Source organism: Chinchilla lanigera, unplaced genomic scaffold, assembly GCF_000276665.1.
Source record: "Chinchilla lanigera isolate Chin_1 unplaced genomic scaffold, ChiLan1.0 scaffold00018, whole genome shotgun sequence".
Classification (NCBI taxonomy): domain Eukaryota; kingdom Metazoa; phylum Chordata; class Mammalia; order Rodentia; family Chinchillidae; genus Chinchilla; species Chinchilla lanigera.
Window position 1 is genome coordinate 1,316,209 of NW_004955419.1, and position 16,345 is coordinate 1,332,553.

Below are 16,345 nucleotides of genomic sequence, written 5' to 3' on the forward strand. Positions count from 1 at the left end.
GCACACGGAAAGCATTCTGCGTGTGTGTGTTGAATCAAAGCAATCCATTTCATGGCACACAGCATAGCTGTTAGTGCTTACTTGTATGATCATTCGATCTGTGGCTACCTACCAGGGAGCTAAAAGCCTCCTGCAGACAGGACCTGAATCTGCTTTGCTCATAAAGCCTGACCCAGGGCCTGGCCAGAGTAGGTGCAAACGAATATTGCCAGAAAAGAAAAACCCACGACTAAGACGTCATCAAGAACAGAAACGCAGGGCTGGGGATACAGCTCAGCACAGTGCTTGCCCGGCAAGTGCAAGGTCCTGAGTTCAATTCCCAGTACAAAAAAAAAAAAAAAAAAAAGAAATGCAATCTCCCAGCCAAACACCCGCTCCCCTCTCCCTATCCCCTGAAGGGTATGAAGTATATTATTTCTGAGCGCTAAAGAATTCAAGGTACAATGAACACAAATCAAGACGTTGCTTCTTTTACTTACTTACAGGTTGACCTGGGACTCTAGTTCAGGATCTTTCGTTGGCCACGTCTGAAGAGGCTGGATGCCGAAGGACAGAGACGATTTTGCCTTCCAGAGAAGGGTTTGTGCCATCGGACTCCCACAGGACCCCTTGGTCAGTGGCTCCATCAGCGGGGCTGGAGGCTGAAGCGCTATGCTGAGGCAGGAGTTGGGAAAGGCGCCGAGAAACAGATTAGGCAGCAGGCCAACCTCGCCCTGCCCTGGCTGCACCCCCCAGCCCTTTCAAATGCCAGGAGCAGGGGCATGCCAAGGCGCTCCCAAGACCCAGGTGCCCACTGGGCTGCGCCGCCACACTGCTCGGGGCCCTGTGCCGCCCCGGAACAGCCCGAATCCCAGCGGCTCCCTCAGCCGAGTTACGTTACCCACACGGTTAAGTCAGTGGACTCTGCTGGGGTCTGGGCATGTTTTATGTGCGTCCCCCAAGTTCCCATGTTGGAATTTAATCCTCTTGTGAAGTATTAAGACGGTGGAAACCTATTTCAGCTACGGTGTGCGAGGAGGGGCGTTTGGGAGGTAAGGTTAGATAAGGTCATCGGGCTTAGCCCCCATCAGCAAACCCCGTCGCTTTGTAAGAAGAGAGAGAAGCCAGACGAGGCACAGACACACGGGCACAGCCCCTCTCTTGCCCCGTAATTCCCTGCGCCACCTCAGGACTCTGCCAGCAGGAAGGCCAGCACCACACGCCACATGGCTCACCCTTCCGTAAGAATGGTGAGCCAAAATAAATGTCTTTTCATGTGAAGTTACCCAGCCTCATACTTTGTTACAGTACTGAGAAGTGGACTAATACAGATCTAAAGATCCACGGAACATTTAAACAATGACAAACTTATTTAGAAGAAAATGTAACACTGACTTGATAAGCGAAGCTATGTCCACACACCCCAAGTCTTCTGCCTCTGGAGAACAATGGTGGGGACTCATGGTTATCACTAGAGTAGTTCGGTAGTACTTGGTTTATCTAATTTCTAGTCAACACATTCAAGAACAAAGGGCTTAGAGTGGCAACAACACTGGAAATCAGCAAGATCAAAACTCACATATCCAGGGCAATGGCATATAGCACGCAAACAGCGAGCGCCCGCAGCGTTCATAAATAGACTGTTTATGGGAATACACTGAGAAAGGCATTCCCGGGGTGTGCCTGCTCTTCCCCTGACACACTGGGGAGGTGGCGCCAGGCAGTTTGCTGTGCAGGTTTGCTCTGTGAGGAGCTGCAGGCGCCCCTGCTCCTTTTGATGGGAACAGTTTTCTGAGCCAATTAGCAGTGCCTTCCCTCACCTCTCTCAGGTGAAAAACAAGCCAACAAAATCTAATTACCTGGAAATGGAAAACATACAAATAAAAAGCAATCTTAGATAACATCTGGTCAAGAGGTACTCCTTATGATGTCTTTATTTTATCTGGCAGCATCAGGGTTTGGAGTCAGGGCCTCACACATACTATGCGAGTACAGTACGCTACCTCTGAGTTCCATCCCCCACCCCAGCCCTTTTCACTTTTTATTTTGAGGCAGGGTCTAAGTTCACTAGGCTGGACTCAAACTTGTGATCCTCCTGCCTCAGCTTCCTGATTATCTGGGACTACAGGCATGCGTCAGGGTGCCTACCTCTTTATGTCTTCTTTAAAAATACCACGAAAAGGCAAAAGACATGGGACCTAGCAGTTCATGGCAGTACTATCTGGGGAGGGTTTGCACAGGGAGCTGCAGCTGCTGCTGGACTAGATCCCCAGTGCAGCAATTCCACTGCTGGGTGTTTGGGATGGGGCACGGCCCACTCCAAGATGCTCTGGTACAGCCAAGTAGGCCCAAGGCTGAGGCTTGTCCTAAGCAGAAGTCACTCCGGGGACCTATGCTTCCTGCAGGATTCAAAACCCCTGGCCCCTGACTGTCTCTGGGCCACTTCCCTTTCTAGGTCTCCCTGGCGTTGCTCCTTCGTGAGTGAAGACTCAGCTCTCCCGGCACTTGTCCCGGGCAGGAGAAGCCCCCTGCTGCACATCCGATAGACTTCTAGTTAATCTTCCCCCAGGCTGGTTTCAGGCTACTTAACCTTTATAGCAACTGGACAGACATCAAAGGCTCTGGCCTTCTACCTACAATGAAAGGCAAGAGCCCATTTTGGTGTTTGCTCGGTTATTCTTTAGTCAAAGGCTCCCCGAGTCTTCTAAATCTGAGTCTACAGCTGCCTTTGCACTAAAACAGTAAGTAAAGATGAAGTACGGCTTTGGGAGGAGAGATACATTTTCCATTTGTTTTTCTGAATCCTTGAGGGTTTTTTTTTGTTTGTCTTAGACAGCATCTCCCCGTCCAGAGTGCCCTTGAACTAAGTAGCTCGGTAATACTTGCATGCAAAAGATTAAGAAGATGCTCTCAAAACCCCAATATATTAGGCAAGTTTTTGACTTGTGACGGAACAGCTGATATGAGCAATTTCAAGCAGGAGATTTTATTTTGGCCCCTGGTTTCCGAGGTTGCAGTCACGATAAGGCTCTATTGCATTTAGGCCTGAGGGTGGGCAGAAATGGCATGGCGCGGGGGAGGGCAGAGCAAAGCTGCTCCTATCATGGCAGTCAGGAAGCAAAGACAGAAGAGAAGAGGTGGAGAGGAAGCGGGGGCAGGAGAAACCCTTCAAAGCCACACCCCCATGACACACTTCCTCCAGCTGGGCCCAAGTCAGGGTACTCAGGTTTGTCACCACTGAGCACTGCTGCGCTGGGGACCAAGCCTTTAATCCAGGTGTCTGCAGGGGATGCTTTGTATTTATTCCTAAACCGTGATACCTAGCGCAGCCATGCAGGAAGCAGGACAGGGGAGAGGAAGGAGCCAGGATAGGCTTCAATTTCAATTCAGCCTGTGCTGTGCTGTGCTGTCCAGCTGGGTGGCCACTCGTGACGTGTGACTATGGAGCAAATGAAATGTGGGCAACACAAGGGGAGCTGTGTAAGCAGAACACATACTCAGATCTGGGGAGAGTTAGTGCAAGTCAAAACCACTGCAAAACATGTCACCAATACTTTTTTATACCAATTGTATGTTGAATACTAAAATAAATCATTAGAACTAATTTTAATGTGGCTGACAGAAACGGTACAAGTCCAGATGTAGTTGGTTTTGTATTTTGGACAGTGCTGCTCGAGGCAAAGGACTCCTCAGGGTTGTGCCTGCCTGAGATAAGGAGCTGGGCTCTCACATCCCTGCAGCCTCCGTCACTGGTGGGCTGAGGGCTGTGGGGTGGGGGTGACAGCAAGCTCCGAGCCCCCTGCACAGGTGCAAGGCAGCCAGAGGGTGTGAGGGCCACACAGACAAGAAGAGGTGCCTGTGAGGGGCTGGAGGAGCACGGAAGGGGTGGGGGGACGGACGGGTGTCTGAGGGGATCTTGGGGACCAATGACGTCTATAACATCCCACCCTTTGCTTTCTTTCCTCTCCAGTTAAGTGTTTTCGTATCATTCCTTCCTCTATGCATCTGCAAATGTGCATGACATCCATGCCTGGACCATCCAGCGAACCCTAGGTCTCAGACATCCCTCCACAGCAGTGCAAGGAATCTGTTATGGTTTGTGTCTGAATGTCCCCCCAAAGCCTCATGTCACGGGGGGTGGGGGTGGGCTTTTCAGAGGCAGCTGAATCTAGACTTGTGATTGGTTCACTGTCTAGTGCTAGGATTGGGGTGTGAGTGCTGCACCCACCCTAGGGCTGGTAGCCTGCATACAACATTACAAGGGACAGAAAGAGGCTTGCTCTTCCCTTTTGCTCTGGTTGCTTTTGGTATCTTCCACCGCCATGAACTGTTGCCCTCTGCCATGTGCCACCTTGCCTTGGGGCCAGCCAATCATGGACTGAAACCTCCACAAACTGTGAGCTAAATAAACCTTTTCTTTCTTAATTTGGGCATTAGGTATTTTGTCTCAACATGAGGAAAAAGTAACTAAGACAGAATGTAATGCATGTTTACTGCGGAAGGTTACAGGATAAGATAACCTGTATGTTGCTTACAATCTCTTAGGTTTTTACCTGATAAAGGCCAGACCCCTCGTCCTCAGATATAGTACTGAGATTGCTTCAGCATTATTTTCTAGCCCTTTAATCTTTAAGATTTTGTTTAAACATTTAAACGTCAGCTCTTTTACACCTTTCCCGCTATTTAATCTTTTACCCTAACTTGAGGCTTAGAGTTCTCTTTTATACTTTCATTTCATTCTTATCTTCATTTTCTAACTGTTCAGACTGTCATCACCATTAATTTTAGTTCACTTATTCACTTCTTTTAGCTTGTGTATTCTTTATTTTTTGATTTTAAAACACTCTATGTTCCTCTTAAGCTTATGTTTTACCTTTATTGTTTCACTGTTCAAAATACTTTGCAGTTGAAGAACTTCTTACAAAGATGGCAGCCACACTGGTCATTTGTGTAATTTCTTGGAACTCATGACCCAGAAGAAAGAAGAAAATGTACTGAGGCAAGAGAATGTCCACTGCGTATGCTGTAACTGGGCACCTGCTGTGAACAGCATGTGCTGAGGGCCTGACCCCGACCACTGCCGAGCCGAGGGATGAGGCCCATGGGCAGTGCAAGCAGGACGGGGCAGATTTCTTTTTATTGCCCCACCTTTCTGACAAGAAGGGGCGGCCTGGTCTGAGGAAGGGTGAGACAGGGATAAGTGTACCGGACACGTGAACCTCTCCAGAGGTTTTTAGCAAAAGTACAGATGAGCCTGCCAGAGGGAGGGCCGTGAGTCATGCGAGGTCACCCTGACCCAGAGCCTCTCTGGTGCGGCCTGATGACCCTGCATCGGGGAGCTGGGTAGCCTGTGGAGGGGCAGCCTGGCCCAGCAGTGGGGCTTCAGGGAGAAGCATGGGGGAGCGGCGAACACGGAGGGGCTGTGCCTACCGCCCCTGGAGCCTTCCTGGTCAAAAAGGCCAGACCTCCAGCCCGAGTGCAGAGTGTAGCTTGGATTACAGAGGTCAAGGTGGATCTACCCGCATTGCTAGCGAACGCGGAAAGGTCTGCTCCTGTTCCACAGCCCCAGTACAGGGCCAGGCAGCACAGCAGCAGAGGGCAGACGGCAAAGGCACAGACCAAAAACTCCAATGGAGGTCAGAAGAAAAATCAAGATAGTGGCCTTGTTCCCGCAAGAAAATGAGAGCACGGGGAGGCCTCTCTTTAAGGTCACAGCATCCCACAGACACACTCTCAAGGCTCTGGGACGAAGATGCAGAGGGGCAGGACAGGGAGACTCAGCGCAGGCGCTCTCGGAGGACAGAGGCCCTGGTGGAGGGATGAGGGTGCCTCCAGAGCACGCATCTCCAGTGCAGGGATTTCTGCACACATGGCTCGTTCAGGGTGGGGACAGCCTGAGAAACACGCAGGTGACCACTCTCTCTCCCAGACGCCTGAGCCCATCAGCACCTCCAGTCTCGGCACTGCAGCCTGCTGTGATGCGGGAGGAGGGAAACGTGGTCATTTTCGAAGTTGGCCCGCGGAGCCACCCACCCATCAGCAGTCGCCGTCTTGTGCCCTCCTTGCTCTGTTTGCTGAGGACTATCGTACCCAAGCAAGCTCACCCTGGTGCCTGTCTTCAAACCAAGGTCAGTGTGAAGTCCAAGCTGACCTGGCCACCAACTGTGCAGTGGATGAACTGGGAGCGAACATGAAGCTGCTGCCTCCCACACGCACTGACTGCCAATCCTGTCGCCCTCTCGTCACTGTCCCATGAGCATTTGTGCGTCGGTCTCAGATGTGCATTTGTGCCAGCACATGGCCCATTACCCTGCGCTAGGATATTAGCTGCACGCGGGCAGGAGCCCCATCTGCCTCGTCTTGCTGTCTCCCCATTGCCTGCACACAGAGGAGTCCGTGAGTGTCTGTGGAAAGAACAAATGACTGTGTAAATTTCAGAAACACTGGAAAACCATCCTTTTGGAGTAGGGAGACCACATTGGAATGTCTGTGCCCTTCCTGAGTGAGGGGGCTTCGGTCAGGCTGCTCGACTGCGTCAGCCTCCAGCAGGCAGCTAGCTGCTTTGTGAGGGTGGGAGCAAAGGCCATCCATCTGTGGAACATCGAGCTTGCCTAAGGTACAGAGTGGACACCACCAGGTACTTAATGGCTTGCAGTGCTTCAGAGACACTGTGCTCTCTGGCCACAAAATGCAAGGCAGGCACTTACATGCTCACTTCCATTTGTGCTACGGGCCCACTGACAGTTATAGCTGCAAAGACCTCTTTGTCCACCTAGATGAGGCTGGAGTGCCTATCTTTACTTCCTTGCCCAAGAAGGCAGTGCCCAAGAGTGGGTACAGCTATGCAGCAGCACCACGGTGCACAGGGAGTCTGTGACTTGTGCTGCGCTGCTGACTTCCCATCGGTGTGTCTAAGTTGTGTTTGCCTTGCCTAAGACAGACACTGCCTATGGCACATACTGGGGGTGACTTGCTCCAAGCCCACTTCAATCCCCTTGCACTGTGCAAAAGCTGGAAAGGCAAAACTTAAATGAGTTCACCCCTTTTACAGTTATACAGGGCAGGCCGTGATCTAGACTCCACGTGAGGGTCTCTGACTGGGAACTGAGCAGGCCAGAGCAAGAGAGGGTCAAAGCCATCATGCTGCTTTTGCAGGTGGTGACAGGGTACTGTGGGGCGCTGAAGTCATAGCTCCTTGATTCTACAGCTCTCAAAAGAAGCAGCGGTAGCTTTGGGAATCAAACCAGAGTTGGCAGCATGGTTCTACAGTGAACAAAGGCAGAAGGAGCTCCTGGCTTCACCACGGATCAGGTGGGTTTTGTTGTCTTTATCTTGGTGCTCGTGATTGAACCCAGGGCATTGCACATGCTAAGCAAGTGTTTCCCCACCGGGCCACACCCCAGCCAGGACTAGGCTTTTGTCATGAAGTAGAAGCTTGCCTTCCTGATCGCAGCAAAGCTGAGAGGTCCTGGGAGCTCAGACTAGTTGGCTTTCCAGCACTTCCATGATTATGTAAGCACTTAATTCCCGGTATCAGTATTAAATCCCTTTCTGCTTAAACCAGGGAGAGTGGATTCTGTTGTCTGCAATAGATTACTACTGATATGCCCTTTATAGTGCCTGTCACTGGACTGTGGGCCTAACAGCTGATGTCATCCTGTGCAGGGTGACAGACGGTACAACTTTCTCCTAGTAGGAACAATGGCACCACTTCCACTGGGCCACAAAAACAGACGGTCTTCTTACTGGAAGACATAGAAAAGTTGCCTTTTGAGTAAAAGAGACCTTGGTCAAAGCAGTAAGCATTTCTGCTCAAGCAGCAAACAGGTGCTGAAGGGAAGCCAAAGAACCCATCTGCCACACCTGCAAGGTCACTGTTACACTGCAGAAGGGCTGCTATGGCTGCTGCTGATTTGGGTAACATTAGTTTCAGTCTTCTTAATTATGTTACCAAAATTATTATATCCCAAAGTGTGCTGAAAACATGCACTAGTTGAGAAATGCTAATCTAACCTACAGACACTTTAACATCTCCCATCATAAATTTTTTTGGGGGTGGTACAGGGGATCGAACTCAGGACCTCTCACTTGCCAAGCAGGTGCTGTGCCGCTGCTGAGCTATGTACCCTAGCTCACATCATAAAAATTTACCTGCACCTTCCAGTCATTGTAGCACCACTGGTGCTGCCACCTGGAATGTACTTTCTTTTTTTTTTTTTGGCTTTTCTCCGATACCGGGAACCGAACTCACAACCTTGCACTTGCCAGGCAGGCGCTTTTGCCGTTGAGCTAAATCCCCAGCCCCATGCTTTCACGCACTGAGTCAACCCTGCCTTATTACACCTCACACCCACTGTGATTTTAGGTCTAGCCCAGAGCCAGACGCTGAGTGGACCTGATTCTTTTTTCATAAGCCAAACTTTCAAATGCGGGAAGGTCGCTATCACATCCTCGGTGAATTTTCTCTTTCTCAAAGTGGCAGAACTCTTCATTCACGCTGAAATCTTTCCCTTTATCAGATCAGTTTTATCAGATATAAACATATTTACAAAACAGAAGCAAAAAGCCTAAAATCCAAGTAAACAAATGAAGAAAACACCCACAAATTTTGCAACTCATTCCCTCTTGCAAAGAGTTGGCTACATTTGTTGCTTCCAATTTGTCCTCTATCATGATCTCCTGAAATTGCTCCGGTGAGGTTTTCGTCTTTTCCCTTCCAGAGAATAGTGAGCCTTGTCAAATTGATGCCTTGTCAAAGGAAAGTATTCCAGTATCCCATGGGCTACAAACCCAGTGGTTGATTCTTAGTTCTTCATTTTGTTTGACCCGCCAGTAACATTTAAAATAAATACAGAAATTCTTTTTTTTTTTTTTCCAAAAACTATGCTAATCTTATTTCCTTAAAATAGAAACATTTTCAATCACATCATATAACCCTGACACAATGGTTTCACCTTCATGTCTCAGTGTCAAAGCCACTTGGGATTTATACCTACAGTGAACCAAAGTTCACCAAATCAGTTAAACTTCCTAATTACTGATGCCCTTTTCCTAGTGTCTCCAATATCCCTTTTGTTCTGATTTTTTTTTAATTTTATTTTTTTCTTTGTTCTGACTTTCTAACCTTTCCCTATGTCACTATGGTTCACAGCCACATTATAGATAAAAATAAAACAGAAACTTGATGTATTGCTTTCATTTTCCACATCTGCATCGTCCAGCTCACTGACAACATGGAGGCCTGAACTGAGGTGGGCTGGGAGCACACACTAGATTTTAAAGACATTACTGGAAAAAGTGACCATCTTGATAATTTTTAATGTTAATTACCTGTTGAAATGAAAATATTTTAGATACACTATGTTAAACTATTCAAATTAATTTCATTTACCTCTCTCTTTAAAACATGGCCACTGAAAATTTTAAATTAAATATGTAATTTTTAAGTTACATATTAATTTTTAATTTTATACACTTGCTTAGTCACTTTTTTCTTGTTGCTGAGGCAAAATACTTGATGCCTAAAGTTAAAGGAGGAAAGGTTTATTTAATTCACAGTTCGTAGATTTTCAGTCCATAATTGGCTGGCTCCAAGGCAGGGCGGCACATGGCAGAGGGGCAATAGTTCATGGTGGCAGAAGACAGCAAAAGCAATGAGGATGGGGAAGAACACAAGTCTCTTTCTGTCCCTTATATTGTATGCAGGCTACCTGCCCTAGGGCAGGTGTAGCACGCACACCTTTAATCCCAGCATTGCAACATGAATCAGTCACAAACTCTAGATTCAGCTACCTCTGAAAAGCCCACCCTCCATGACTAACTGAGGTTTGGGGGGGATATCTAGACACAAACCATAACACTTGCTATTACCAGAAGTATGTGACTCCTTCTCACTTAACCTTTACATACATCCTAGATATTGTCCCAAATCAGAAGCACAGACATTAGCCTTTCTAACAGAGGATTAGCATTGTACTGACAAACTCCTAATGGGCTTTGTGTTTTCATTTTTATAAGTGCCATAGTCTGAATGTTTATATCCCCCAAAACTCGTTTGTTGAAACTGAACCCCAAATCTGACAACATTAGGAGGTGAGGCCTTTGGGAAGTGCTTAGGTCAGGAGGGCTCCACCCTCACCAATGGGCCTAACGGCAGTATAAAGGCACCCAAAGGTGCTCTCTAGCCTTGTCCAGCCTTCTGTCATGCCAGGAGACTTCTAGAAAGTACCATCTAAGAGGAGGAGGCCCTCAAGAGATACTAAATCTGCTGATGCCTTGGTCTTTGACTTTCCAGCTTTCAGAACTGTGAGTAAATTTCTGTTGATTATAAATTACTAATAAGGTGTTCTACTATAGAAGTCTAAATGGCCCAAGCAAAGAGCAATCCTACAGTGATTATAAACCTACACAAATCTCTAGTCGGTCACACTTCAATGCCAGCTCTTACCTGCTTACTGTTCTCGTAGAACCTAGTTTTAGAAACAACCAGACGTGTGGTTTTTATTCTCCCACATCTCTGCATTTTCCGTATTTGTGTATCTCTTCATGCTGTTTTAAAATCTTACAACCCCCCACCCCGAAAAAATAGCAGTGAGTCTCACTGCAGAAGCTAAAATGTGTAATTTTCCTACAGTGTTCTTTGTCAGACTTCATCTCTCTTCAGATCTTCCAGCTCTGGAAACCGGATGACCAAATGTAATTTCTCATCTTAACCTTTTAAAGCAAAACTAATTTGACTATTGTCTTCTTCCAAGAAAGGAAGCTGGTTTGCATTAATTCAAAATCTTAGTGAATAATAAAAGTTGTTTCTACCCCGATCTTAGGAGAACAGACATAATATGAAAATTAATTTCCTTCTGCTGGCCCTAGGAGCCCATTATGTCAGCCCAACACAAGACAGCTTTTAATAGTCTTTCCCAGGAAGACGGCTGCTTTTCTAAAAGACAACTGACAGCAGCAGATTTATTTATGATTAAATACTTAAGGGCCCGATGCAAACAAAAAGAAGACCGACATAATATGGAGGAACGAAACCTAGGAAGACAGTTGACATTAGAATACTTGTTTCCAAAACTACCTGAAAAACAGAAGCCTCCTGGAAAACAACAACAAGAATAAGATCCAAGCATAGGAAAAAACAGAAGGAAGAGGGAAAGAAGGCAACCGCATGCATAATGGATAACTGCTCTTTTTGAAACCGATCTTGGCCTGGAAAGCAACATTAAGGAACAAGAAAGCATTTGTCTTGGCACCAAATTTGTTCTCCAAAGGCGTGGGATCCATGCATTACTAATAAGGACGTCATCGTGTATGGAGCAATATTTGGGAAAGAAGAAAATATGTTTTCCTCTTGTCACTCAAAATCTTCTGTGGCAGGGCTCTGCAGCAGATGTGGCTAAACTTAGCATCCAGAAGTTCACCACTTAACTAAGTTAATCTTTGACAACTAGAGATGAAAAGAAATACAGCAATCCCAATCCTGTGACTTTATTTTGGAAAAGCAACCCTGACCTAATGGCACTTTAGTTTTTTAAATCCACCCAGTGTCCATACGTTCTTCTGGTGGTCATCACAGCCTCTTGGGCTCTATAAATGGAAATCATTTAACCTCTCAGTTCTAGGTTGAGTGCATGCCCCAGGGGCGGCCCATTAACATACTTCATCCCCTTCTGAACGAAAGTGCTAGTGCAGAAATGACCAGAGACCCCAAGACAGCCAATGAATGTCAACCTTGGGACATGTGCTAGGACTGCTAAGAAGCCCTATCTTTCCGCTAGAATAGGAAGTAAAACTGTAGCAGTTAACTTGTTAACTCTATGAGCATAAAGCCAACCCAGAAAACGACTGATGACATCATTTAAGCACGCTGACCTATCTGCCCCCACAGCTTGACCTACCCAGCATGCTGCAGCTGCATGAACCAATAATTCTTTTCTGCTTGTCATTTATAGATTCTGACAACGTTTTTTGAAATTTTTAACTACTGGTAAGGCACAGATACCAGCCAATTAGAATGGCGATGCTGCATTAGTAGTCCTGGATGTACCTGTTGGAGACTGTTTAATGATGTTTACAGCTAGGTAGCCAGAAGCAAGAAACACCTGACCCTGATGCTACAGCCTTCCATCTAAGCTGCCAACTCTCCCCAGGACCCAAACCCCAGGCATCGGTACTGCAGGGGCTAAGGCAGCAGAATCATGAGCGATGGTCGCAAGGACCATGAAACAAGCTCCAACTTCACTTTTAGGAAGATAACAGTGATGCTCTCTAACGAAAAGGTTTACTTGCTTATTACGGGCTCCCTGATCTGAAATGGGACACACACAAAAGCTGGATGATCAGCTATAAAGGTGAGGACACAAAAGATTCCTGCATCTCTCAAGAAGAGTGGTTTTAAAAGTTATGTTCCTGCTTGGAAGGCTGAGGCAGGAGGATCACTGTGAGTTTGAGACCAGCCTCAGCTACAAAGTGAGTTCAAAGCCAGCCTGAAGTGCACAGTGAAACCCTGTCTCAAAAAGACAAAAAAAAAATTATGTTCCTTGAACCTCTGTTAGGAATACAAATTCTAAACACCCTGACATAGGTCCTCCTAATGTGGATCACTGCTAGATGAGTGCAACACTGGCTGTCAAACACCAGCCCCAGAGCCCTGCCCCAGATTCTGAGTGAGTAGCCTCATAAAATTGGGCATCTGCATTTCTAACAGTTCCCAGGGAATTCTGACACTGCAGGGCCAGTGGAGAACCGCTTGGAGAACCACTGCCTGAGAGGCTAACCTAGGCAATGTCTGAAGTTCCATTCCGGGTTGAGTTCTTTGGTCTTTCGGATTTGCCTGGCACACTCACTCCTGCTGATATGTAACCCTGCCAATGGTGCACATGTGGTTCAGGCAAGGGAGCGTTCAGCAGCTGAAGAATAATTTAAAAGAACCCACGTTCACTGACTATATTTTTTGATCACCATGATGCACAAAAGCCAACAGATGCATTTCTCAGAATGCGGAGCACCTTTCTATTACCCTCTTTCACAAAGAATAGGTGTTTCTGTACTGCTCACTTCTACACGTCCCCCAAAGCTTTCTGACCAGTCCTACTAGTGCCCTAGGTATCTACTATCCTCTTCACCCTTTCCTTCTCAGCCTGCACCCCAACAATGCAACAAAGTGAGGCAGCGGAGAAAAAGACAGAATGAACCAGGCTGGGGTGTTAGGAAGGGTAGAGAAAAGTGATCTTTTGTCCACAGTAGCTACTATTTAATCATACTTCATGCAAGCATTGTTTTTATTTTATTTTTGTCTTTTTGAGATGGGTTCAGTATGCAGTTCAAGCTAGCCTTGAACTCACTTCGTAGCCCTGGCTGGCTTCAAACTCGAAGCAATCCTCCTGCCTCAGCCTCCCCAGTGCTGGGATTACAGGCGTGTGCCACTACATCTGGCTAGCACTGTTTAGCACTTTGTGTAAGTTAGTTCATTTAAAGCTTGCATCAAGCCAGGCATAGTGTGTATGCCTGTAAAATGAGCACTCTGGGAGGCTGAAGTTGAGTTCAGCCTGGCAACTCAGTGACTTAGTGGGACCCACTCTCTCTTTAAAATTTAAAAAAAAAAAGGGGCTGGGGATTTAGCTCAGCAGCAAAGCGCCTGCCTGGCAAGTGCAAGGTCGTGAGTTCGGTTCCCGGTACCGGAGAAAAAAAACCAAAAAAAAAAAAAAAAAAAAAAAAAAGCTAGGGATATAGCTCAGTGTGAAAGTCCTGGTACCCAGCTGCAGTATCCCCACAAAATCTTGCATCATCACTGCCAGACAGGTCATTTTACAAATGAGTTAACAAAGGCTCAGAGGGGTTAAGCAACTTGCCCAAGTACCCACATGGTAGTGAGTGAAAATGCAGAAACTACAACTGATGTCTGTCCCGCTCCACGCCCTTCTTCTTGAATACCATCTGCTATGTCTTCTACTAATCACGGTGAACACAGGGAAAGTTGTCTAAAAGCCTAAGTGCCTTGTCTGATGGCTCCAGTCTCCTTGCTGTTCTTTCTCCCTGCCATCTCCCTGGATGCCCAATGCTCGGGCCATTCCTTGCTCTTTCAACATCCATTAATTTGCTCTGCTCTATGCTGGTTATCAGAGCTGGCACAGGATATTTAAACAAGAGAGTCACCAAACTGAGAATGTGTCCCCCACCACGCCGACAAGGTGACTGGGTATTTGTGGGTAAGCCAGATTCTCAAAGGCCCTACACGCGAGGTACACTAACTGAGGATTGAGTGTGCAGACTCCTGCCCGGTGGCTACTCTATAAGGCAGGTAAGGCAAGGACAGGCTGATTGGGGCTGGCATTTCTGATCTCCAGGTTTCGAGGCTAATTATTTTCCAGCTAGGTCTGATTTTTGGGAAACGGTTGTAATACACCCATACGAGAGAACAACATAAAGCAATTTAATTTTCTTGGAGCATATTAAGAGAAAGAGCAAGTTTAAAACGTTAATTTAAATACATGCATTCACGTGGAAGAAAAAGACCAGATGATACTTGGTGGGACTATGTGTCAATAAAAATGTAATTAGCCTCTTTATGTCTTTCTCAGGTTTTCAAACTTCCTCCCACAAAATCATATTTTATGATCAGAAAAGCTGGCAATCATTATCTGAAGGCTTGTTAAGATGTCATGGCCTCTCAAATGGAGAACAAATACCTTGGAGCCCAAGAAGTCACTTAGGCTTTCAGGCATGAGGCCAGGAACACAAAGGAGAGGGTGGGAACACAAGTGGGAATTCTGAGGAAGACTAAAGGAAGACTTTTCTAAACTGTCACTGTCCGCTATGGCAAACATCAGTTATAGGCAGTTACTTACACTAAAAGTGAAATAAAATTTTAAAATTCAGTTCCTTAGTTGATCTAGCGACAGTGACAAGCGTTCAACTTCAACAGGTGCTAAGGGCTCTGGAATCAGATGGCGTGGGTTACAGAACAGCATGACCCTAGACACTGTCGCGGGCCTGAGGGACCCAGCTGCTGGTTCTCTCCATCTCCTGGTATACCTGTCCTCACGCTTCACGCACCAGCTGCAAGTGCGACTTGCGCACCGCAAGTGTGGAAGCCCCATGAAGACAGGGACTGAATCTGTCGTTCTCCTAGTCTAGCAGGGGAGACAGACCACCCAGCTCACTACACAGTGAAATGGGGAGGAGCTGACAGATACACAGAGCTCAGCCGGGGTGGAAGGAAAGAGGTGCTCCCCAAAGCGGAAATCTCAGGACCATCTATGTACAGAAGAGCATGACAGGAGTAAGGGCATGGATAAGAAACAGCACAAGGGAGGAATCAACAGCAGCCGGACATTTGTTCATTTGCACACAGTAAATGTCTGTAGTGGGCCTGGTGTGGGCACAGCTGGGGTCCCTGTCCTCAGCGTTCTTGCACTCAAATCGGAACTGCTGGAGCACCAAGGGTGGGCAGAGAATGCCAAGGAGTGAAGCTGGAAAAGGGTCCGATCAAGGGTCTCACCTTATATTAAGGCTTTAGCAAGAGAACCTCCTTTTCCGCTTCACTGGGGGCTGAAGTCCCACGTCCTCATCATTCCTTCCCCACCCCAGCCCCCATCACTGCTGTGGGCAATGGAGAGCTCCTCCAGGGTGTGCCACAGAGCTGTAGGAGACCCCTTCAAGGGCCAGTTGGGCTGTGGGTTTAGGAAGTCTGGTTAGGGGCCGTTTGGGTGCTGAGCAAGGGGGTGGGTCCTAAAGGTAGGGCCAAGCGGAGTGACCGGGGAAGCAGGAGGACGCACCCCAAGTTCCAGGCCGGCCGGCCGGCAGAGGGAGGGTGTGTCTGAGGCAGGGCTGCACAGTGGGAGCCCTGGTCGCTCAGGAGGGCGTCTGCTAAGGAGGGTACGGGAGGGAAGGGCGCTGGCGCCCTCAGCCGAAGGAAGCGTCCTCCCGGAGGGGCCCAGGGGCGCTGCACGGAGGGGGTGGGCAGCGATGGGCGGGGCCGGAGGCAGCAGGTGTGCGGCACCCGGGGCGCGAGCAAGGGTGGCGGAGGGGCAGACTTCAGGGGCTTCTCCCCGACCTTGTCCTTGAGCCTGAGAAGAACCGGGCAGGGCACGTTCTCCACGGCCCAAGACCCGCGAGCGGCCGGTGCCTGGCCTGCCCCCGGGGCCGAGGCGTCTGGTGGCTGCTGCTGGGACCCCGGGCCCTCCCGCCGGGAGGCCCCTCCTGTTTCGCGGCCTCACCACGCGCGGGGCCCTCGGACCGCCACCCCCACGTGGCCGCATCCCCGCTCCCGCCCCTCCCGGCCGCACGCACCCCTCCCCGGCCGCGGTACCTGGGGCTCTCGAAGCTGCACCCCCTGCGCCGCAGCGCCGCCCTCTTCTGCCGCAGG

General features: G+C 48.3%; 1 protein-coding gene across 1 annotated transcript in view; it reads right to left on the bottom strand.

The window, feature by feature from the left end:
* The window catches only part of Garnl3 (GTPase activating Rap/RanGAP domain-like 3), a gene marked incomplete at its 5' end in the record, with an annotated part of 142,495 nt that extends 126,150 nt beyond the window's left edge, over positions 1-16,345 (bottom strand). The window contains 2 exon segments of the mRNA XM_005382431.2: positions 484-654; positions 16,289-16,345. Of these exon segments, the coding sequence (XP_005382488.2) occupies positions 484-654; positions 16,289-16,345 (228 nt within the window).